The 25,352-nt window shown below is 45.5% G+C and overlaps 1 protein-coding gene across 2 annotated transcripts in view; it reads left to right on the forward strand.

Moving 5' to 3' along the window:
* The first annotated feature begins 359 nt into the window (after window positions 1-359).
* CD247 (CD247 molecule) overlaps window positions 360-25,352 on the forward strand; it is a 212,933-nt gene continuing 187,940 nt past the window's right edge. For both annotated transcript variants that reach the window (XM_040339079.1, XM_040339080.1), the window contains exon 1: window positions 360-528. In XM_040339079.1, the coding sequence (XP_040195013.1) occupies window positions 471-528 (58 nt within the window). In that variant the 5' untranslated portion in view covers window positions 360-470. The remainder of the gene's footprint in view (window positions 529-25,352) is intronic.

The following is a 25,352-nucleotide window of genomic DNA, read 5'->3' on the forward strand; positions in this document are numbered from 1 at the left end:
TTGTGAGGTCAGGCACTGATGTTGGACGAGGAGGCCTGGCTCGCATTCTCCGCTTTATTTCATCCCAAAGGTGTTCTATCGGGTTGAGGTCAGGACTCTGTGCAGGCCAGTCAAGTTCCTCCACCCCAAACTCGTTCATCCATGTCTTTATCGTAGACTAAGGAGATATATATATATATTTTTTGTTTTTTGTTTTAGGAAGGAGTCACACTTTTAGACGAATTTATGATTAGAGTCAAGAAGAGCTGTGAGCTTCCTGCAGAGAGAGGTGAGGAGGAGAGGCAGTGACGGGGAGCTCGGTGGTGGTTGGGTTTGGTTTGTGTATCAGTTACTCAGCAGCGAGACGTATAAAAGTTTTCTTAGATCTTCCACTTCCTGTGCAGCACAACGGAGGAGCTGAGACAGTCCGAGCTTCTGCTCTGAGCAGGTGACAACTCCAAGAGAGGAGCAGGGACCCACCCTGAACCACCATGAAGTCCAACTGGATCGTCCTCTCCGTGTTCCTTCAGGCTCATGTCCTGGCGGCAGGTAAGACCTTCATCCCCGACCCTTCAAAGGGGCCCTTCCCACCGCGCTTAGCTATGGCGTATTGTAGGTGTAACCTGAAAGACACAAAATTCGGTCAAGGTTTTAGTGGAGAGATAAAAGTCACATTTCAAATACGGCGATTCCTGGAATCAACACGTTTTCTATAAATCCACCATAGTCCATTTTTCGAGATCGTGGATCCCTAATGTACGCCCTACAGCATAAGAACCACATGTGGCCCCTTGCCATCTATTCCTTGGGGGCCTTACAGACAGTAGTCTGTGTTTTTTTGTTGACTCGATTCAGTGAAGAAAACATATTCTTTAGACCGGCTTCTAGTGGTTACATGGGTGGGTTTGTTTCTTTTATACTATCATACTTTTTCTGTGCCGTACATTTCCTTTTTTTTATGTTTTTTTTTTCCCCCTCTGATTTTTTTATGATAGATAGAGACTCTCTACACTCTCTGACCATCTCATGTTCTGTGTCTGCAGTCTCTTACTATCGCCTGTATTATGTCTGCAGTCTCTATCTCCTGTATTAAGTCTGCAGTCTCTTACTATCTCCTGTATTATGTCTGCAGTCTCTATCTCCTGTATTAAGTCTGCAGTCTCTTACTATCTCCTGTATTATGTCTGCAGTCTCTATCTCCTGTATTAAGTCTGCAGTCTCTTACTATCTCCTGTATTATGTTTGCAGTCTCTATCTCCTGTATCATGTCTGCAGTCTCTAACTGTCTCCTGTAGCATGTCTATACTCTCTGACCATCTCCTGTTCCATGTCTGCAGTCTCTAACTGTCTCCTGTAGCATGTCTACACTCTCTGACCATCTCCTGTTCCATGTCTGCAGTCTCTAACTTCTATTGTAGCATGTCTGACATTTCTGACCAACTACTGTTTCATGTCCATAGTCTCTGACCATCTCCTGTTCCCCATTTACAGTCTCTGACCATCTTTTGTAGCATGTCTGCAGCTTCTGACTAGCTCCTGCAACATGTCTACACTCTTTGACCATCTCCTATTCCATGTCTGCAGTCTCTGGCCATCTACTATAGCATGTCTACACTCTCTGACCATCTCCTGTTCCATGTCTGCAGTCTCTAACTTCTCCTGTAGCATGTCTGCAATCTCTGACCAGCCACTGTTCCATGTCCACAGTCTCCGACCATCTCCTGTTCCCCATCTACAGTCTCTGACCATCTTTTGTAGCATGTTTTCAGCTTCTGACTAACTTCTGTAACATGTCTACACTCCCTGACTAACTCCTATAACATGTCTACACTATTTGACCATCTCCTGTTTCACGTCTGTAGTTTCTGGCCATCTCCTATATCAAGTCTACATACTCTGACCATCTCTTGTTCCATGTCTGCAGCATCTGACTATCTCCTGTAACATGTCTACACTCTCTGACCATCTCCTGTTCCTTGTCTGCAGTCTCTGCCCATCTCTCGCAGCATGTCCACAGTCTCTGACCATTTATTATAGCATGTTTACACTCTCTGACCATCTCCTGTTCCATGTTTGCGGTCTCTAACTTCTCCTGTAGCATGTCTGCAATCTCTGACCAGCCAATGGTCCATGTCCACAGTCTCTGACCTTCTCCTGCTCCCAGTCTACAGTTTCTGAACACCTCCTATAAGATGTCTACAGTTTCTGGCCATCTCCTGTAGCACGTCTGCAGTCTCTAACTATCCCATGCAGCCTGTCTACAGCTATGGCCATCTCCTGTAGCATGTCCGCAGTCACTGAGCACCCCCTGTAAGATGTCTACAGTTTTTGACCATCTCCTGCTCCATGTCTGCAGTCTTTGCCCATCTCTCGCAGCATGTCCACAGTCTCTGACCATCTTCTATAGCATGTCTTCACTCTCTGACCATCTCCTGTTCCCTGTCTACAATCTCTGACCATCCCATGCAGTATGTTTTCAGTCTCTGACCACCTCCTGTAGTATGTGTGCAGGCTCTGACCATCTCCTGGAGTAGATTTGCAGTCTCTGACCATCTCCTGTAGTAGATCTGTAGTCTCTGACCATCTCCAGTTATCTGTCTACAGTCTCCGACCATCTCCTGGAGCATATCTATGATCTCAGTCAACTTTTTATAGCATTACATTCACTTAAACCTATGTGTGGCACCGATGTAAACATCTCTTGTAATATGAAATTTGTGTGACAGGTCCTCTTTAAGGAGAGATGCGGGGTCAATAAGACCCCACATCTCTCCTCCAGGCTGGAAAGCATGAGATCGTGAAAAAAAATTCACCAATCTCATGCTTACTAGCCGCAAACGCGGCTTTGTTTACATTCCGGTAACTGGGCGTGACATCATCACATCGCGCCCGGGCCTCCGAAGGTCATAGAGATGACTGGTAACCATCTGGTCACCAGTCATCTCTATGCTTCCTATCCGGCGCTGGGCGATTCTTTCTCCGGGCCCCCGATGGCACGGGAGAGCCCGGAGAAGCACCGGATGGCGGCGGAAGGGGGGCGATGTCCCCCCCTGCCGCCTATAAGAACGGTCAAGCGGTGGAACCGCCGCCATGATCGTTCTTGTGGTGCGCAGGATCGGCACCGGAACACAATGATATCTGAAGGATGCCTCTAGCTGCAGGCATTATTCAGATATCACCGCACAAAGTCCAGGACGTCCTATGACGTCCACCCAGGGTGGGAGATCCCCTCTGTGGACGTCATATGTCTATGGCCGGTATTGAAGTGGTTAAAGTGAAAAAATCATGGGAGCTACTATTGCTGACCTTGACAACCAGTTGAAGACCAGGGGGCAGATCCACAAAAGGATTACGCCGGCGTATCTACTGATACGCCGGCGTAACTTTAAATTTCCCGCTTCGTATCTTTGTTTTGTATCCACAAAACAAGATACGACGGCATCTGGGATCGATCCGACAGGCGTACGTCTTAGTACGCCGTCGGATCTAAGCTGCAATTCTTCGGCGGCCGCTAGGTGGCGTTCCCGTCGAAATCCGCGTCGAGTATGCAAATTAGCTAGTTACGGCGATCCACGAACGTATGTCGGCCCGGGACATTTTTTTACGTCGTTTTCGTTCGGCTTTTTCCGGCGTATAGTTAAAGCTGCTATATGGTGGCGTACTCAATGTTAAGTATGGCCGTCGTTCCCGCGTCCAATTTTGAATTTTTTACGTCGTTTGCGTAAGTCGTTCGTGAATAGGAATTTGCGTAGTAAGCATTGGCTTCTTCCGGTCAAATTTCGAGCATGCGCACTGGGATACCCTCAGGGACGGCGCATGCGCAGTTAAAAAAAAACGTTGTTTACGTCGGGTCACGACGTATTTACATAAAACACGCCCCCATTACATCCATTTGAATTCCGCGCCCTTACGCCGCAAGAGATACACTACGCCGCCGTAACTTACGGCGCAAATTCGTTGAGGATTCGAAACAAAAAAAGTAAGTTACAGCGGCGTAGTGTATCTTAGATACGCTACGCCCGGCGCAATAATGCGCCGTTGTACGTGGATCTACCCCCAGGCCTTTTTCTGACACTTTTTGCTACGAAATTACTTAGAACCTCCAAACATTATATATATTTTTTTCATGCAGAGGCCCTAGAGAATAAACTAGCGGGTATTGAAATTTTTTTTTTATGTCATTCGATATTTGCACAGCAGTTTTTCAAACGCAATTTTTTGGGTAAAATATTAAATTTTAATGCACAAAAACACAATATAATACCCAATTGTTTGGTAAAAAGATGATGTTACGCCAAGTGAATAGATTCCAAATGTGTTACTTTTTAAAATTGCGCACATCCGTGCACTGGTGACAAACAACGTAAATTCTACTATAGGCGCCACATTAAAAGCCTTTACAGGTTACTAGTTTAGATTTACAGAGGAGGTCTGGTGCTAGATTTACTTACATAGTAACATAATTCAAACCATAAAAAAAATAAAAAAATATCGTACAATCCCATATACCCAATTCTATACCCACAGTTGATCCAGAGGAAGGCAAAAACACCCCAGCAGAGCATGATCCAATTTGCTACAGCAGGGGAAAAATATTCCTTCCTGATCCCCCGAGAGGCGATCAGATTTCCCCCGGAACAACTTTACCTATAAATGTCAGTACCCAGTTACATTTTGTACATTTAGGAAAGTATCCAGACCTTTTTTAAAGCAATCTACTGAGCTGACCCAGAACCACCTCTGGAGGGAGTCTGTTCCACATTTTCACAACTCATGATCTGACGTTCGCAGTGATGTCTCACATGTGTGGGACGATCGCTGTTTGCATGCGTGCAAGACTAGCGCATGCGTTTGCATTTGCACCCAGGCACAGAGGGATCGGTCACTTTAAAAAAAAATCATTTTTTTTTTTTATTTTTTTTTTTTACACTGTCGCTTTTTTTTATAATTTTTATTGTTTTCAGATGGAATATAAATATCCCCTGTGATAGCAATAGGCAGTGACAGGTACTCTTTATGGAGAGATCCGGGGTCTATCAGACCCTAAATCCCTCCTCTGTCCTTAAAAGAATTTGATCACAACAAGATCGGTGAGATCAAAAGCTTTTCATTTAAAAAAATGGTGCAGTTTACATCCAAGGAAACTGGAAGTGATGTACTGTATGCTCATCTCTTCCTGGTTCCTATATCATAGAGCCGATCCGGTCTCTGTTTGCCTCTATGATCAGCTGGCGGAAGTGACAGCGGGTCGATCGGGGCGAGAAATCCCGGGAAAGCCATGGAAGGCGGCAGGAGGGGGGGGCATCCCCTTCTGCTGCTTGTAAACGAAATCCAGCGGCTAGTTAGCCGCTAGAATTGCTTCTATAAGGCCCCGTACACACGGCCGAGGAACTCGACGTGCCAAACACATCGAGTTCCTCGGCCAGTTCAGCCCTGAAGCCGCCGAGGAGCTCGGCGGGCCGAGAGCTCCCATAGAACAACGAGGAAATAGAGAACATGTTCTCTATTTCCTCGTCGAGCTCCTCGTCGGCTTCCTCGGCGAAATTGTACACACGGCCGGGTTTCTCGGCAGAATTCAGCCAGAAACTCGGTCGGAAGCTGAATTCTGCCGAGGAAACTGGTCGTGTGTACGGGGCTTGAGAGGGCTGACCTTCCACTTTAAAACATAATACTGGGATGAGGCCTGCAATAGAACCACTTGAAGTTCAGCGACTTACCAGTACGCCTCTGGTCGTCAAGGCAAAACTTCTTTTTTTTTTTACATTTTTGAATAGAGTGGGAAGGAGTTGAACCCTCTGTAAAGTTTTCATTGCTCTCTCCAGTTGGGAAGATTCACCCCTCTATATGTCCTGGTGACCACTGCTATCTAGAAGGAAATTGAGTGGAAACCCCAGAAAACTAGGGGCCATATTCCCGTAGATTGTAGGCAGGCGGCGCGTAAGCCATTTACACTACGCCGCCCCAACCTACAGGAGCAAGTGCTGTATTCCCCAAACACTTGCTCCGTAGTTTGGGGTGGCGTAGTGTATTTGGCCCGGCGTATCCCCGCGTAAATCCAAGGGGGCGGCTTCTATTTAAATTAAGCGCGCCCCCGATTCTAACGAACAGCGCATGCGCCGGGCTTAAAATAGCCCAGTGCGCATGCTCCGCTCCATTGACGTAAAGTCGTATTCGCAGACGACTTAGTAAAATGACGTACCCGACGGGAAAACACGACGCGGACCCGACGCCATACTTAACATGGCCTACGTGGGACTGGCGTAAGGTTACCCCTCATATAGCAGGGGTAACCTTACGCCTACGCAAACGACGTTAGCGTTGGTTACGGGAATCGGCGTATCAGGCTCATTTGCATAAACAAATGAGACCTGAACGTAAACGCCACCTAGCGGCCGGCGGAGTAATTACATTTAAGATCCGACAGTGTAAGTGACTTACACGTGTTGGATCTTAAGCGTATCTATGCGAAAATGATTCTAAGAATCACTCGCATAGATACACTGGCCAAAAAAGAGAGATACGATGGAGTATCCTGAGATACTCCATCGTAACTATACTCAGAATATGGCCCTAGGTAAGGCCAAATCTACTAAAGGGGACACCCATTCCAAGGACAGTTGTCTAAGGGGGAAGCCTCTTACTTTGGGATATTTCCTCTAACTTCCTGTTGTGTTTGTGGAACAGGAAGTAAAGGGAAATTTGGTGCACGGAAAAATGAAACAAATTAAACTGGAAGAAGTTTTAACTCTTCCCTATACTATTTAAAACTTTTGGCTTTGCATAAACTTTAAGAATGTTACTGCGTTTCCCCGAAAATAAGACCTAGCGTTATTTTCAGCCCTACCCTGAAAATAAGCCCTACTTTAAAATGCTTGTAAAATCCTATAATCCACGCTATTACAGTATTATATAATGTACAATGTGTGTGTTTATTTAATAAAAGCTGACCTCCCGCTGCTCTCCTCCTCTTCTCCCAGCTGTCAGCGGGGGATCTTGCCCCCCTGCAGTGCACGGAGCTGGGAAGACCGCTCCTGCAGGACACGGAAGCTATAATGAAAGTATTTGGTACAGTTTTATTACAGAAGCACACACATTGTACATTATATAATACTGTAATAGAGTAAATTCTAGGATTTGACAAGCATTTTAACTTGGTTCACACTGGAGATTCCTGACAGGCAGGGAGGAAGAGGGGGAGAGAAGACAGCATATTACATGGTAAGACCTACCCTGAAAATAATTCCTATTGTAGTGCTACAGGACTATGAGCTCGTGGCAGGGGCGCACCTGCACCCACACGGCGTAAAATTTAAAGGGACATACCTGTACGCCCATTTGCCTGTCCATGCCATTCTGCCAACGTAAAAGTGCGTACGCTGGTCGGCAAGTGGTTAAAGTATGCTCCCAAAATGCTACAGGACATGGACAGAAACTTCAGGCATGCTAGGGGACATGGTCAGAAACTTCAGGCATGCTAGGGGACATGGTCAGAAATTTCAGGCATGCTACAAGACATGATTAGAAACTTCAGGCATGCTACAGGACATGGTTAGAAACTTCAGGCATGCTACAGGACATGGTTAGAAACTTCAGGCATGCTACAAGACATGGTTAGAAAGAAACTTCAGGCATGTTACAGGACATGGTTAGAAACTTTGGACATGCTACAGGAAACTTCGAGCATGCTATAAGACATGGGCAGAAACTTCAGGCATGCTACAGGACATGGTTAGAAACTTTGGGCATGCTATAAGACATGGGCAGAAACTTCGGGCATGTTACAAGACATGGTCAGAAACTTCGGGCATGCTACAGGACATGGTTAGGAACTTCGGCCCTGCTACAGGACAGGGTTAGATATGTCGGGCATGCTACAGGACATGGTTAGATACTTCAGGCATGCTACAGGACATGGTTAGAAACATCGGACATGCTACAGGACATGGTTAGAAACTTCAGGCATGCTACAAGACATGGTTAAAAACTTTGGGCATGCTACAGGACATGGTTAGAAACTTTGGGCATGCTAGGGAACATAATCAGAAACTTCCGGCATGCTACAGGACATGGTCCTAAACTTCGGACATGCTACGAGGGATAGTCAGAGACTGCAAACATGCCATAGGAGTTGCTGGAGATTGGGACATACTCAGGAGTCACATAGACACAGAGCAGTGGATGCAGGGGCCACACATAAAGTGCCAAACTGCCGTATGCATCTACCAAGCCACATGTTGGGCACCAGAGATATAGAGAAATCCAAGCATGCATCGAGGCCTTGTGTTTACTCATTGTTAACCCTGTACTTCCAGAATCACTATGAAAAAAACATATAGAGCCAGATTCAGAAAGACTTACGCCGACGTATCTACTGATGCGCCGTCGTAAGTCCAAATGTGCGCTATCTATGCGCTAATTCTCTAAATCAGATACGCCTGAATTGTGGCAAGATACGACTGACGTAAGTCTCCTACGCCGTCATATCTTGGGTGCATATTTACGCTGGCCTGCAAGGGGTGCTTCCGTTGATTTACGCGGTGAATATGCAAATGACCTAGATATGCCGATTCACAAACGTACTTGCGCCCGTTGCAGTAAGCTACGCCGTTTACGTAAGGAGTACGTCCGGCGTAAAGATAAACCACCAAACAGCTGGTCTAAGTCATCTAGGGTATGGACGTCGGAACTGCCGTCGGATTTTACGTTGTTTGCGTAAGTCGTACGTGAATAGGGCTGGGCGTAAGTTACGTTCACGTCGAAAGCATTGAGCCGTCGTATCTTAGGGAGTATATGCAACGTGATTCTGAGCATGCACGCGCATGCGTCGTTCGTACAGCCATGCATTTACATGGGGTCACGACTCATTTTAATACAACACGCCCACTACCTGCCTACTTTGAATTAGGCGGGCTTACGCCGGCCTATTTACGTTACGCTGGCGTAAATATGGGAGCAAGTGCTTTGTGAATACTCAGCTTGCCTCTAAATGTTACGTCGGCGTAGCGCATATGAGATGCGCTACGCCGGCACAAAGATACGACAATGTACCTGAATCTGGCTAATAGTATACATCGAAGTGAAAAATGCTAAAGTAATTTCAAAGAGCGTCCTTTGATACCGGAGGCTGTGATAGTAAACCCAACAAACAATAAGATATTTCACCTTATCAGTTTCTAAAATTATATTGTGTTAGTTGTTATTTCCGGATTAGTTGCCCACAAATTAGAATTTGTTACTTTTTAGTGACAAATGTTCCAAATTCCATACCGAAAACTGGATTCTATAGCTTGACAAATGCAATATATAATGTATATTTAGTCGTCTTTTTTCTACATTGCCGAGTATTTTTCTTTCACTGTACTATGAACACCTCCCTTGCCTTGGTCTTTGTGTGGCGGCACAGTTGCGTTGAGTCTCTTTTTTCCGGTTTGATACAATATGGTTGAATGACGACCTTTTATCATGTACAAAAGATTTAAATGTAAATATATGTAAAAATATATCCACTCTCATAAATCATTCCACAGATGGCTGTGGACCTTTGGGGTTGATTTACTAAAGGAGTAAAGTTCACATAGTGAATACGGTGAAGCTGGGTTCATTTTAAACACCAGATCATCTAAAAAAGGGAAATAAAAAAAATAATCAAGATTGTGCTTGCAGGCGATTGTAGTGAATGTAGCGTGCGCTTATTCACCAAGTGGATATTGTCTTCTCCTTTAATAAATCAACTCTGCGCACTTGATAGATATCAAGAAAATATTGTTGTTTTTATTATTTTAGAATTTTTGTAAACTAAGTATTGTTTGTCCGCTTGGTAATAGAGTTGGGGCATGGGTGAATGTTTTATTAAACTATACACACGGCAGCCTTGTAGTGCAATCTCCTACCATAAGATACCGTGACTGCATATACATCATTGTTAGGTGGAATCAAATCATCGGTGGAGGATTACATGATGTACCCAGATTAAATTGACCCCAGACCTGGTCTGCGCACAAGACGCGATTAGGCCTGTTTTTGGCAGGGTAAGTGTATGTATAACATGTTCTCCATTGAAGATAATGATATCTGATGTAACGTTACACTAGAAACTAGTTGGATGTGGTCACCGATGGACCAATTGTACTTTGGACCCCGGGCTGCTTATATTTTATGAGCCCAATAGGCAATGGATATATGATATAATATCTTATATATTGTCTGGCATTTATGTTCTACGTTTGTGGGGCTTTTTTTTTTTGGAAGATTATAAATGCAGCATTTGAATTTTGAATTGCATCGTATACAGAGGTACTCTTTGCAAATTACATATGTGATAGTGGCAGATCGGAACAATGTTTCCAGGTATAGGGAGTGTGAGTACGTATTGTTTATGATCATTGGATGATCTAAACCAGGGGTCTCCAAACTGCGGCCCCAGGGCCAGATGCGGCCCTTTGCTTGCCTTTATCTGGCCCTTGGGGCACTATCCCTCCCACTGATACGAGACCCTATTCTGCCATCTGACACCGACAATGGAGCACCATTTTTCCCACTGACGCCACTAATGGGGCACTATCCCTCCCTATGATACCAGCAATGTGGCACTATTTCTCCCTATGATACCAGCAATGGGGCACTATTCCTCCCCCTAATACCAGATGTTTACTCCCACTGATGCCAGGAAAATGTCCACTCCCGCTGACCAAAGTCTGGCCCTCCAAGAGTCTGAAGGACAATAAACCGGCCCTTTGTTTAGAATGGCCCGGATTCAGAGAGCAATTGCGCCTGCGTAACCATAGTTACGCAGCGCAATTGCTTACTTGCGCCGGCGTAACGAATGCTCCTGATTCAGGAACCTCGTTACGCCGACTGCAGCCTAAGATATGCACGGCATAAGGCTCTTATGCCCGCATATCTTAGGCTGCATTCTTGCGATGGCCGCTAGGTGGCGTTCCCGTTGTGCTCAGCGTATAGTATGCAAATTGCATACTAACGCCGATTCACAATGTTATGCGAGCCCTGCGTACGCAGTTTACGTCGTTTGCGTACGGCGGTTTTCGCGTAAGGCTGCCCCTGCTATTAGCAGGGGCAGCCAATGTTACGTATACCCGTCGTTCCCGCGTCGCAAAATTTAAACTTTACATAGTTTGCGTAAGTGAACTTTGAAGCAAATGACGTCCTTGCGACGTCATTTGCCGCAATGCACGTCGGGAAAGTTTCCCGACGGAGCATGCGCTCTACGATCGGCGCGGGAACGCGCCTAATTTAAATGATTCCCGCCCCCTACGGGATCATTTAAATTGCACGCGCTTACGCCGGGAATTTTGCCGGAGCGCCCACGCAATTTACGGAGCTACTGCTCGGTGAATCGCGGGTAGCGCAGAAAATTTGCGGGGGCGCAGGGCAAAAACGTTGCCCTGCGCCTCTGTAAAAACTGCGCAAAGGTACCTGAATCTACCCCAGTGTTTGGAGACCCTGATCTAAACCACAGGTGTCAAACACAAGGCCCGCAGGCCCAATCCTGCCCTCCAGGCCATTTCATGTGGCCCTCGAACCTCTCCTGCAGCTGCAGGAGAGCTTCAGCCCACCTCCGATACTCCTCCAGACCTTTACTTTTTACTTTCAAGCAATGCATCCAGCTTCTTCCCAGCAGCACAAGGAAAGGGGGGTGCACTGTGATGTAAGGGAGAGTGGGGGACTCAACTTCTGATGGTGGGGGGGCTCTTGACATCTAATGTAAGGGGAGGGGATGCGCTGGACATCTAATCTTACGGATACAACCGGCCCTTTTGTGGGCAATCATAGTGCTGATGTGGCCCACAATGAAATTGAGTTTGACACCCCTGATTCTAAACAGAAGACCTACAAAGGGCGCCATTGATGGCTTTCTTCAGGAAAAAGTTTAAACACTTGCAAAGCTTAAAACTAACGAACTATAAATGGCAAAGGGAAAAATGTAGCATTCCAATGGAGAGTCTGGTGTTCTGGGCATCCACCTATTATTATTATTATGATAATACGAAATGTATATAGTGCCAACAGTATGTGCAGCTCTTTGGAAAATTAAGACGGTATACTTACAATCCAGTACAAGTGGGTTCAGAGGACAGTTTACAATCTAAAGGTGCCCTTAATATAATCTGTTGCTACCCATGGTCAACATACAAATGCCCAACATCATTGTAGATTTGTCCTATGTATGTCCATTCATGGCTGATAACTCTAGTGCAGGGGTCTCCAAATTTTTTAAACAAAGAGACAGTTTTTTGTCCTTCAGACGTTAGAAGGGGTGAACTGTGGCCAGCGTGAGTGGAAATTTTCCTGGCATCAGAGGGAGCAAACATCACATTTGGTATTAGGTGGTGGAACAGTGTCCTATCGTTGGGATCATTGGGAACAATAGTGCTCCATAGATGGTGTCAATGGGAGAAATGGTGGCCCATCGTTGGTGTCAATGGGAGAAACGGTGCCCTATTATTGGTGTCAATGGGAGAAACAGTGCCCCATTGTTGGTGTCAATGGGAGGAATGGTGCCCCATTGCTGGTGTCAATAAAGGGAATAGTGCCCCATTGTTGGTGTCAATAGGAGAAAAGGTGCCCCGTTGCCACTGTCAGTTGGTAGAATAGTGTCTTATATCAGTGGGAGAAATAGTGCCCCAAGGGCCCCATAAAGGCAAGCAAATGCCCACATCTGCCCCCCTCCCCCAGCCGCAGTTTGGAGACCACTGCTCTAGTGCTTCAAAAAGCCATTGCTGGAAATGCTACAGTTCCGCCATCTTGGAGTAAGTCCGGATATGTGCCTATGTATCTGTTTAATCACACGGGGGTAGATTCAGTAACATTTGCGTTTTTTTGCGTAGGCGCATGGCACCGTTTTTGCCCTGCGCCCCCGCAAATTTTCTGCGCTACCCTCGATTCACGGAGCAGTAGCTCCGTAAATTGCGTGGGCGCTCCGGCAAAATGCCCGGCGTAAGCGCGCGCAATTTAAATGATCCCGTAGGGGGCGGGAATCATTTAAATTAGGCGCGTTCCCACGCCGAGTGTAGTGCGCATGCTCCGTTGGGAAACTTTCCCGACGTGCATTGCGGTAAATGAAGTCGCAAGGACGTCATTTGCTTCAACGTGAACGTAAATGGCGTCCAGCGCCATTCACGATTCACTTACGCAAACAACATAATTTTTAAAAATCGTGACGCGGGAACGACGGGTATACTTAGCATTGGCTGCCCCTGCTAATAGCATGGGCAGCCTTACTCAGAAACCGACGAACGCAAACGACGTAAAATGCATACGCAGGGCGCGCGTACGGTTGTGAATCGGCGTGAGTATGCAATTTGCATACTCTACGCTGACCACTACGGGAACGCCACCTAGCGGCCATCGTTAGAATGCAGCCTACGATACGACGGCATAAGAGCCTTATGCCAGTCATATCTTAGGCTGCAGTCGGCGTATCGACCTTTCTGAATCAGGAGCAGTCGATACGCCGGCGCAACTAAGCATTTGCGCTGCGTATCTATGGATACGCAGACGCAATTGCTTACTGAATCTACCCCACTATAAACTAGACATGTGCAATTCGTTTCGTTCCAAATTATTTTTTTAACGAATGTCGACAAAGGAGAATTAAGCAAAAAAAAAAAAAAGGTTAATTAAATCCATGGGGGCTTTTTATTTACCACTACTATTCCTTTCTATTGGCTTTTAAAATTTACAAATGCAGCAATTTATAAAAGTTTAGCACTGGGAAACACTTTTTGAAAGACAAAAAGTGAATTTTTTTATACAACTATATGGATCAGACCAGAATGAGGGACAAATGAGGAGGAATGAGGGACAGAGGGACATTGCTCCAAATCAGGGACAGTCCCTCGAAATCAGGGACTTTTGTGAGCTATGGTTTAGATACACTTTAAGAATCTAGGGCCAAACTTGTGGCATGTCAAACACACATAGTGGAATACACACAGGCCCATTTTAGTGGAACGACTGTGTTGGCTGGTGCCTAAGACCAATAATGGGACAGGTTTGTCTCGCGCCCAAGGCAAGGATGAGGAACTGCACCCCCTCCCCCACTGTTAATACATTCCGTAGAATGGGTTTTGCTGCCCTGTGTCCATTCTCTGCCCCATTACTCTGCTGTGCCCAGGGAAGCTTCCCCTCCTGCCCACCCCCTGCCCCAGCCCTACCTAAGACAGCACATATGTGAAGATTTTCCTTTATCCAGGTCATGGTATAGCTAGTAGTAGTTAGTCAAATTCAACTGGACTTGAAGTGTCTTGGAGAACCTATGAATTGCCTTCAACAATACAGAACAAGTCCAGTTGAATGGGGCTAACTCAGGGGCGGACTAACCATTCGGGCACACGGGCACTGCCCGAGGGCCCCATGCCACTAGAGGGCCCCATCAGGGTTGCCAGCCTCAGAAAAACCAGGGACAGTGTGTACAAATCTGTGTTTTAAAAAAAATCCCAAGATTATAGCTGCCCCACCTCTCCAGTACCTTTTCAGTGTGTATATGTGTCTTCTGTGTGTATGTATACTATGGGCCAGATCCACAAAGAAGTTACGCTGGCGTATCTATTGATACGCCGCGTAACTTCTAGGATGCTCCGGCGTATCTTTTTTCTGTATTCAGAAAACAAGATACGCCGGAATTTTGCTAAGATCCGACTGGCGTAAGCCTCTTACGCCGTTGTATCTTAGTTGCATATTTACGCTGGCCGCTAGGTGGCGCTTCCGTAGATTTACGCGAGGAATATGCAAATTAGGTAGATATGCCGATTCACAAACATATGTCCGCCCTGCGCATTTTTTTTACGTAGTTTACGTAAGGCTTTTTCCGGTGTAAAGTTACCCCTGCTATATGAGGCGTACGCAATGTTAAGTATGGAAGTTTTTTTTACGTTGTTTGTGTAAGTCATTCGCGAATAGGGCTGTGCATAAGTTACGTTCACGTCTAAAGCATTGACGATTTGCGGCGTAATTTGGAGCATGCGCACTGGGATTCTTTCACGGACGGCGCATGCGCCTTTCGTAAAAAACGTCAAATACGTGGGGTCACGATTAGTTAGCATAGAACACGCCCCAAACCAGCCTCTTTTGAATTAGGCGGGCTTACGCCGCCCGATATACGCTACGCCGCCGTAACTAAAGGCGTAACTTCTTTGTGAATACAGTACTCGCCTTTCTAAGTTACGGCCGCGTAGCGTTTCTGAGATACGCTACACCCGCCTAAAGATAGGCGCATGTACGTGGATCTGGCCCTGTGTGTGTATACTGTGTGGCCAAATAATCTATTGCCTTGGGGCCCCATAATCTCTTATTGCCTGGGGGCCCCATAATCTCTTATTGCCTGGGGGCCCCATGAGTTGTCAGTCCGCTCCTGGGCTAACTACTACTAGCAGAGACCACAGGATCTTGTATATTATTAGGACATTTATTGCTCAGGTAAGCCTACAAGGACTAAATAATACAGTGTCGGGTTGCTCTTTTATTTTGCATAGTATGAGCACAAAAATGGTATGTATAGCATTTTTTTTGCTTTTTTTTATTTTTTTTATTTACTTTATTATACATCTTCTTTAGCACATGCAATTTCTAACATGGTGACTGCGAATGCGACCTAAAGGACATGAAGCTCGTTAAGTACTTTAGTTCCCATATTCAGTTTTGTGCTTTCCGGTTGGGAACTATTAATGAGTTCTCCTATTATTAGTTCCAAACCCGGAATGCAAGGCAGTGAAAATGAAAACTAAAGTACTTAATGAGCTTCACATACTTTTAGGTCTCATTCGCAGTCACCATGTTAGAAATTGCATGTGCTAAAGAAGATGTATTATAAAGTAAATAAAAAAATTAAAAATAAAAGCAAAAGTAAATAAAAAATAAAAGCAAAAAAAAAAGCTGTACATACCGTTTTTGTTCTGTGCATGGGAGCCAACCTCATTGACCCGTAAATACCACCAGCCAACATAAAATTAAACAAAAGCCTATAATTACAATAGCAATTTTTCTCTATTTTCACACCTCACGTGCATTGTGTGCAGTAAGATCTGGTAATCACCAAACACATCAAACCCCAGCAATGTTCTTAATCTAAAGCACATTGCAGCCATCAAATTAAAAAGTCAGAGCCTTGCACACAGAACCATGGTGGTCACAAAGGCTCTGGTCGTGAAGGGGTTAATTAACTTTTGCGCTGAACACATTCAGTTCACTGCCATGCCGTCCCTAGCAGCACATTGTTGGCAATAGGCTTTTAGATGTGTTTTTATTTCTCATTTTTAGAGGTAAGGCCTGGTGCTTACAAGAATTATAGTGCAGCACATACACCGATGGAAAGGTTGATTAAATAAACTTTTCTGTGACGACATACATCCTGTTTTTTTTTTTGCTGTGCGCGTTCTTCCCATTCTGCCAATATCATAAAAGGATAAATAAAATAAAAACTGTCTGACAAAAAACAAAAACAAATGGGGAAAGAAAAAAATTATAAATGTTGAACCTAAGGGGGCAGATTCAGGTAGCTTTTACGGCGGCGTATCTCCAGATATGCCGCCGTAATTTGAAATCTGCGCCGGCGTATCGTTACGCCGATTCTCAAAGGCAGATACGCTTAAAAAATAGGCTTCCTCCGCCGACGTAACTTGAATGCGGCGGCGTATAATTGTGTGCAATATTACGTTGATCGCTAGGGGCGCTTCCGTTGTTTTCGGCGTGGAATATGCAAATTACCTAGTTCCGTCGATTCACGAACGTACGTGCGCTCGGCGGTAGTTTTTTACGTAGTTTGCATAGGGCTTTTTTCGGCGTAACGTTGCTCCTGCTATTAGGAGGCGCAGCCAATGTTAAGTATGAACGTCGTTCCCGCTTCGAAATTTGAATTTTTTACGTCGTTTGCGTAAGTCGTTCGCGAATAGGGCTGGACGTAATTTACGCTCACGTCGAAACTAATACCTCGTTGCGGCGTACTTGAGAGCAATGCACACTGGGATATGTACACGGACGGCGCATGCGCCGTTCGTAAAACACGTCAATCACGTCAGGTGATCACACATTAGCATAAAACACGCCCCCCCTTCCACATTTGAATTACGCGGGCTTACGCCGGCCCCATTTACGCTACGCCGCCGCAACTTACGGAGCAAGTGCTTTGTGAATACTGCACTTGCTCCTGTAAGTTGCGGTGGCGTAGCGTAAATACAATACGCTGCGCCGCCGTAACTAGGCGCGCAGGTACCTGAATCTGCCCCAAGGTTGTTGTAGGATATATTTTAATATAATATAATATTAATACAATATAATATTAATATAATATAGTATAATATAATAAAAAATAATATAAAGAAACTTATTTTATTGATTTTGGCATAGCAGCTGGTGAGGTAGCGTGGAGGTTTCCATTTAGACACTTTATCAGGAGTTATGCCGCGTACCCACGATCATTTTTCGGGTTGTAAAAAAACAATGTTTTTTTAAAGATGTAATTTAAAACGATCGTGTGTGGGCTTCAGAGCATTTTTCAGGGGTTCTGAAAAACAACAACATTTTTTTTCAAACATGCTCTATTTTTTAACAACGTTTAAAATTCAAAATTGTCGCTCTATTTTTGTTTATAGTGCAAAAAAAAAAAAAAACGCAGAGGTGATCAAATACCACCAAAAGAAAGCTCTATTTGTGGGAAAAAAAGGACGCCAATTTTGTTTGGGAGCCACGTCGCACAATGGCGCAATTGTCAGTTAAAGCGACGCAGTGCCGAATCGCAAAAAGGGCCAAGGTCCTCTACCTGCATAATGGTCCGGGTCTTAAGTGGTTAAAAACTATCGTGTGTGGTCTCCAGAGCATTTTTCACGATGTAAAAAATGGCCATTAAAAATTTCGAACATGCTCTAATTTTTCACTACGTTTTTAACGTTGTCGTTTTTAACGTCGTAAAAAATGGTCGTGTGTTAGCTTTAACGATGTGAAAAACCCGCGCATGGCCAGAAGCAAGTTATGAGACGGGAGCGCTCGTTCTGGTAAAACTAGCGTTCGTAATGGAGTAAGCACATTCATCACGCTGTAACAGACAGAAAAGCGCGAATCGTCTTTTACTAACACAAAATCAGCTAAAGCAGCCCAAAGGGTGGCGCCATCCGAATGGAACTTCTCCTTTATAGTGCCGTCGTACATGTTGTACGTCACCGCGCTTTGTTAGAGCATTTTTTTTTCACGATCGTATGTGGGCAACATCGTTTTAATGATCAAGTTGAAAAAAAAGCCTGAAAAACGTCGCTTTTTACAACCTAAATAATGATCGCGTGTACGCGGCATTTATTGTAACTTCCCTATTTTCTGTAATAATTATTTTACTAATTCTCAAAATGTTCAAACAGCGCACCTTTATATCACACAGTTGTGTAATCATTATTCATGAAATACCGTATTTATCGCGGTATAACGCGCTCCTGCGTATACCGCGCACCCCTAAAGTTGCCCCCAATCCTGTGGAAAAAAGTTTTTTTTGTACTTACAGTTTTGGTGTCTTGCGCGGCGTCCATCGGCTGCCTCGTCGGGTCCGGCGTTCGTCTGCGGCTTCGGGTGTCCTCTTCGTCGGGTCCGGCGTCCTTCTGCGGCTTCGGGTGTCCTCTTCGTCGGGTCTGGCGTCCTCCCCGCTTGTTTCCCGCACCGAGTTTTGAATACTGCGCCGACATATACAGAGCGCAGTACACTCGTGTATTGTCGGCAATGCTCGGCTACCCGCGCTGACGTCCTGTACGTCCAGGACGCAAGTGCGGAAGGAGCCGAGACTGCCTGACTATACCTGAGTGTACTGCGCTCGGTATATGTCGGCGCAGTATTCAAAACTCGGCGCGGGTATCGGCGTATACCGCGCACCCACGATTTTGCCCTGATTTTCAGGGCAAAAAAGTGCGCGGTATACGCCGATAAATACGGTACCTATGTTAGCTTTTATCATTTATAATTATTGCAAGCGTTGATGTCTCATGAACCCGTATCTTACCTCTATTTTTTTTTTTTGGTTTACTTGATATTTAACAAAAGCTCTCAATTGGTGCAAGTCAGACGTAAGAGGAGATAATTTAATCAAACAAAAAGTTTTCTACCATTGATTAAAGGAGAAGTCCAGCCTTAGCTTTTTCGGTTGGGCTTCTCCTCTGGGTCACAGGAGTGCAATTAGTTTTGCACTCCTGTGACCTGTTTTCAGCGGAGAGCGGTCTGAAGTCCGCTATCCGCTGACGTCACTGCCATCAGTCGGGGCAGCGCGTCATCACCACATTCCAAGTTGGGATCCGCCAGCTGCCCTGATTGATGGCAGTCTCAGCGAGCCGCTGAAACGCTAAGACAGCCTCTCCCCGCCCCTTCGCGGCTCAGCGCTCCAATGAGCGTGGAGGAGCAGAGAGGAAACAGGTTGACTGACAGTCAGCCTCTTTCCTCTCTGGGATCTGTGAGAACCGAGCCATCGGCGATGTTCGGTGGCTCGGTTCTCAGTGCACAGACGGCGGGGGACAGATGGAGCATCGGTCTGATGCTCCATCCACTGAGGTAAGTATGAATCTAAAGTAAAAAAGAAACCCATACTTCTCCTTTAACAAAAGCTCACAAATGGCGCAAGTCAGACGTAAGAGCAGGGCTCAAGTCCTGCGGGAACGCGTGGGAACGGAGTTCCCTCACTTTTTTCACAGCAGGAACGCAGTTCCCTTTGCAGGACTAGAGCAGCCGAGCCGCCCGAGCCAATCCTTCACTAAGCGGTGATGCCCATCTCGAGTCACTGTCAGGGGCAGGCGAACCTTAGTAATCCTTTATGTTACTGGCCGCTTCCTGTATATGGATTCATCGGGTAGTGTGCGGGTATTCAGTCACTTCCTCGAACTTCCTTCTTTCTAAATCCAGCGATAACTCGCGGCAGACCTCCGTAATGTCTCCTGGGAACAATGACAAAAGCTCCCAGGAGACATTGCGGCATTGAGGAAGTGACGGAATACCCGCACACTACCCGATGAATCCATATACAGGAAGCAGCCAGTAACATAAAGGATTACTAATGTACAGTGGATCGAAAAAAAAATGTGGTTTAGTAATTATGCATATGAGTGTATCATTTTTTTTTTTTGGTGGGGGGAGTGGATCTTGGGTGGGAGTTCCCACACTTTTTTCCCCAGGACTTGACCCCTGCGTAAGAGATAATTTATTCAAACCGTTGAGTAATTGCTCGTGTCAGATCACAAAAGACAACGAGAACATTATCAGATCATACTATATACTAGATCAAATTGTAGTGAAAATATCAAAAAGCAGTAAAAATAAGTCGTAGAGCCAAGTAAAGGCTTCTTCTGAAAATAGAATATAAATATTTGAAAATGTTCACATACCGTGAGCTATAGATATACTGTGAGCTCTAGATAAAAATTTTCACAAATACTGAGCTATAGATGTATTTTTTAGTTGGGGTTCCCTGACAAATGTTCAAGGGTTCATGGTACAAAGGTAGAGAAAGTCTGACCTCCAAACCTTATTGATCAGTGGCGTCACTAGGGTTGGTGTCACCCGGTGCGGTAAAACATGGTGTCACCCCCCTCTGTCTAGGCTGCCCAGCACCAAGCAGGCAGCGCACGGGCACGGGGCGCACCCCAAACCAGCCCCTGTAAATGATAGTATAGGGCAGTATAGTGGCAGGTTAGGGTAGTATAGTATAGAGTGGGATAGTGGTAGGTTGGTGTCGTGGGGTAGTATAGGACAGGTTAAGGTGGTATAGGGCATGTTGGGGTGATATAGGGTAGTTTGGGGTGGTATAGGGCAAGTTAGGGTTGCACAGGGCAGGTTGGGTGGTATAGTGCAAGTTAGGGTGGCAAAGGGCAAGTTGGGATGGCATGGGAAAGGTTGGGGTGGTACAGGGCAGGTTAGGGTGGCATTGGGCAGGTTGGGGTGGTATAGGGCAAGTTATGGTGGCATAGGGCAGATTGGGGTGGTACAGGGCAAGTTAGGGTGGCACAGGGCAAGTTAGGGTGGCATGGGAAAGTTTGGGGTGGTACAGGGCAGGCTGGGGTGGTACAGGGCAGGCTGTGGTGGCACATGGCAGGCTGGGGTGGTACAGGGCTGTTTGGGGGGTACAGGGCAGGCTGGGGTGGTATAGGGCGGTATAGGGCTGTTTAGGGTGGTACAGGGCAGGCTGGGGTGGTACAGGGCATGCTGGGTGATACAGGGCAGGCTGGGGTGGTACATGGCAGGCTGGGGTGGCACAGAGCAGGCTGGGGTGGTACAGGGCAGGCTGGGATTGCACATGGCAGGCTGGGCATGTCAGCTAACAAAAAAAAAAAAAAACGGGATGGTGTCACCCCTCTAGCGGATGTCACCCGGTGCGGACCACACCCCCCTAGCAACGCCTCTGTTATTGATCAAAGTGCATTTGGTGTCTCAAGTACACATTTTTCAGGCTTCAGTTGTCATCCACCAACACCAACTTTCACAAATATCTTACAAAAGTAAAATTACAGCACATACTATCGTTATAGAGCAGGCATTCTCACCCAGGGTTCCTCCAGAGGTTTCTAGGGGGGGGGGGGGGTTCCTTAAGGAGACAGCAGTGGCAGATTGATCCCTTGCCTACACTTACTACTAATATAAGGGGAGCCACTACAACTTTCACTGTGTGTGTTTTTTCTGTGCATATTTATAATATGTTTAATCATATGATTATCATATCATATGACGTTTAAGTGCATCCTATTCCTTTTGAAACTCTCTACAACCTACTGATCATGCAAATGTACTGTGAGCTATAGATATCATTTTTAGTGGGTGTTCCCTGAGACCTGAACATTTTTTTCAAGGGTTCCTTTGTGGTAAGAAAATAAATGCCAGTTTAGAAAACAAACTCCCCTCCCCCTCCCCAAACCTTATTGATCAAAGTTTCCAAAACTGGAACTGCTTTTGGTGTCTCAAATACACAGGGCCGTCTTTTTAGCATCATGGGTCCCTGAGCAAAGTAATTCACTGGGGCCCCTACCGGCCTGCCCCAATGTACGCACCTCCTCTTAAGAATTAAAGTATAAATAGTTAATAGAATTAAATATATATTTACTAGTACTTTCAATAATATCGAATTTAAACAATAAGAAAACGTGCCATAAAACAAAGACTAATCTATACAAATAACAGTACGGGGCGAGGCAAAAAGAACACTGTACAGTCATGAGGGCACAATACTGGGATCAGAACGGCACAGTACAGGTTTCAGGATGCTGCCCGGGACATGGCCATCCCGGGACAGCTTAGTAAAAATCATGACTGTCCTGTCACATCCAGGACAGTTGGCAAGTATGATGTAATGCAAGATTACCATGGGGTCCCCATGCACCCGGGGGGCCCTGGGCACTGCTCAAGGGTGCCCATGCATTAAAGTGGGGGTATGCAAGAAAAGAGAGGATATGTGGCGCATGATCCAATAGAGCAAACACAATGGGCTGAGGTATATAAGAGTCTAATAAAAGTCTAATAAAAAAGTCCAAAAATAATGTCCATCAAAGTCCTGGATTAAAATAATATGACTGGCTGTAAGGGACACTTGGCGGCAGCACCTAAAGCAGAAGCGATGCTCTGAAAGATTCAAAGAAAAAGGGACAAGATGCGCCAATCTAAGTGCAATAAGCCCAAATTTAATGGAGAATACAAATAAAATAAGTATACATGTGCAATGCCTACTCACAAACATAGGTGGATAGTAGGCACAGAACCGGAATGGAGAGATGCAGATGATCGGTGATAAGATGCGTGCCTGGAGTCATTCGGTGATCTCGACTAGCGGGTATCCAAATCGCGGGCAGCAGCAGGCTGATGATGTTCGATGTCCGGGGATAGGAACACCGGAAAGGCCACAGAGATTCGGCGTGCGCTTCACCGTGGAGCGCAGCGTCCCGCCGTCGCACCGGAAGTGACGTGGGAGTCCAGGCCAGCCAATGGGATTACGCGTTTCACAGCGTCAGCTGTTTCTTCAGATCCATCAATCAATGGATCTGAAGAAACAGCTGACGCTGTGAAACGCGTAATCCCATTGGCTGACCTGGACTCCCACGTCACTTCCGGTGCGACGGCGGGACGCTGCGCTCCACGTTGAAGCGCACGCCGAATCTCTGTGGCCTTTCCGGTGTTCCTATCCCCGGACATCGAACATCATCAGCCTGCTGCTGCCCGCGATTTGGATAACCGCTAGTCGAGATCACCGAATGACTCCAGGCACGCATCTTATCACCGATCATCTGCATCTCTCCATTCCGGTTCTGTGCCTACTATCCACCTCTGTTTGTGAGTAGGCATTGCACATGTATACTTATTTTATTTGTATTCTCCATTAAATTTGGGCTTATTGCACTTAGATTGGCGCATCTTGTCCCTTTTTCATTAAAGCGGGGGTTCACCCTAAAAAAATAATTCTAACATTACATTGAGCTCACTTCCGACATTGACAGTATGCTGATCTTTTTTTTTTTTGCCGTACATACCGTTGTATCGTTATTTTCCCCCTCGGCTTCCGGGTATCGAATCCCGTGGGAGTGGGCCTTCCTATGCACAGGCTAAGTGATTGACGTATGACAAAAGCTTCCCCCCGGCGCATACGGCCACGTCACGAGTTGCCGAAAGAAGCCGGACTGCGAGTCGGCTCTATACGGCGCTATACGGCGCCTGCGCACCGACGTTCGGCTTCTTTCGGCAACTCGTGACGCGGCCGTATGCGCCGGGGGGGGGGGGGAAATAATGATAAAAAAAAGATCAGCATACTGTCAATGTCGGAAGTGAGCTCAATGTAATGTTAGAATTTTTTTTTAGGGTGAACCCCCGCTTTAAGACAGCCCTGCAAATACTACACAGTTGTCATGCTTCTATTGTTATCCACCATAGTATGGGGCTGTATGGAAACACTCTTCTTCTTATTGGTATTATTATAATTATACAGGATTTATATAGCGCCTACTATTTACGCAGCGATTTACAATATAAAGGGGGACAGTACCATTACAATACAGTTCAATACAGAAGGAATAGGAGGGCCCTGCTCATAGAGCTTACAATCTAAGGGACCAAGATTTACTTATAATTTAAAATTTAAATAAAAAAATTGCATAAGATAAGTGTACAGCAGGGGTGTCTAACCTGTGACCCAATGATTTTGAATCATTGAGGATCGATTTCCGAAAACAAAATTTTCCTCTCCATACCTTGCCACACTTTTTGCAAGCTTTTGCAAGTCTCTTTTTTTCAGTTACAGTAATACCTTGGATTACGAGAATAATTTATTCCAAAGCGAATTTCCCCATAGGAAATAATGGAAACTCAGATAATGTGTTCCACAGCCACTGCTGGTCTATGCAATACCGCATGTGGTCGGAGGTGCAGGGGCGCCGGAGACACTTGGAAACACCAAAACACGGAACCGAGCATCTCTGAGGCCTCGTACACACGCTAGGTTAAACAGAGGACGACGGTCTGATGGACCGTTTTCATCAGGCAAAACTGATCGTGTGTGGGCCCCATAGGTTATTTAACCATCAGTTAAAAAAAAGCCAACTTGCTTTAAATTTAACCGATGGATTCCTAACCGATAGGTCAAAACCGATTGTTAGTAGGCACGACCATCGGTTAAAAATCCATGCATGCTCAGAATCAAGTCGACGCATGCTTGGAAGCATTGAACTTCATTTTTTTCAGCACGTCGTTGTGTTTTACGTCACCGCGTTCTGACACGATCTGTTATTTAACCAATGGTGTGTGGGCTCGACGGACCATCAGACAGCTTTATCGGTTAACCGATGAGAACGGTCCTTCAGAGACCGTTCTCATCGGATGGACTGATCGTGTGTACGAGACTTTAGGGTCTCCGAGCCTCACCGGCGCCACCGCACCTCTAGCCAAATGCGGTACTGCACATCGCTGTGGCTTGAATCCTACTCGTTTTGCAAGAACAACACTCACAAAGCGAGTCATGACTTTTTTTTAAAAACAGCTCGTATTGCGAAACGCTCATAAACCACTTGAATCGCAGTCCAAGGTTTCCACTGTATTATTAAAATATTAATATTAAGTTAGGTTAAACATAGTGGTAAAATTGCAAAATGGTCAATAATTGGTGGAAATATGGTTAACACTGGTATATTGAGGGAAGGGTACGATTATTATTTAAAAAAAATTATAATTCAGAGGTGAGATCAGGATAAAAAGTCTGCTAACAATTTTTTAAAAGGTTTTCACATAAATATTATCTGATAACAAAATGAATAAAAACATTTCAGTGAAAAAGATCTTCCATTTTTATAAAGTGGGAAAAAGTGGACCACAGACGTGGCAACATTTTAATTTGACTGCTTTGTAAATAAACATATTTGCAAATATGC

This window comes from Rana temporaria, chromosome 2, assembly GCF_905171775.1.
Source record: "Rana temporaria chromosome 2, aRanTem1.1, whole genome shotgun sequence".
Taxonomy (NCBI): Eukaryota; Metazoa; Chordata; class Amphibia; order Anura; family Ranidae; genus Rana; species Rana temporaria.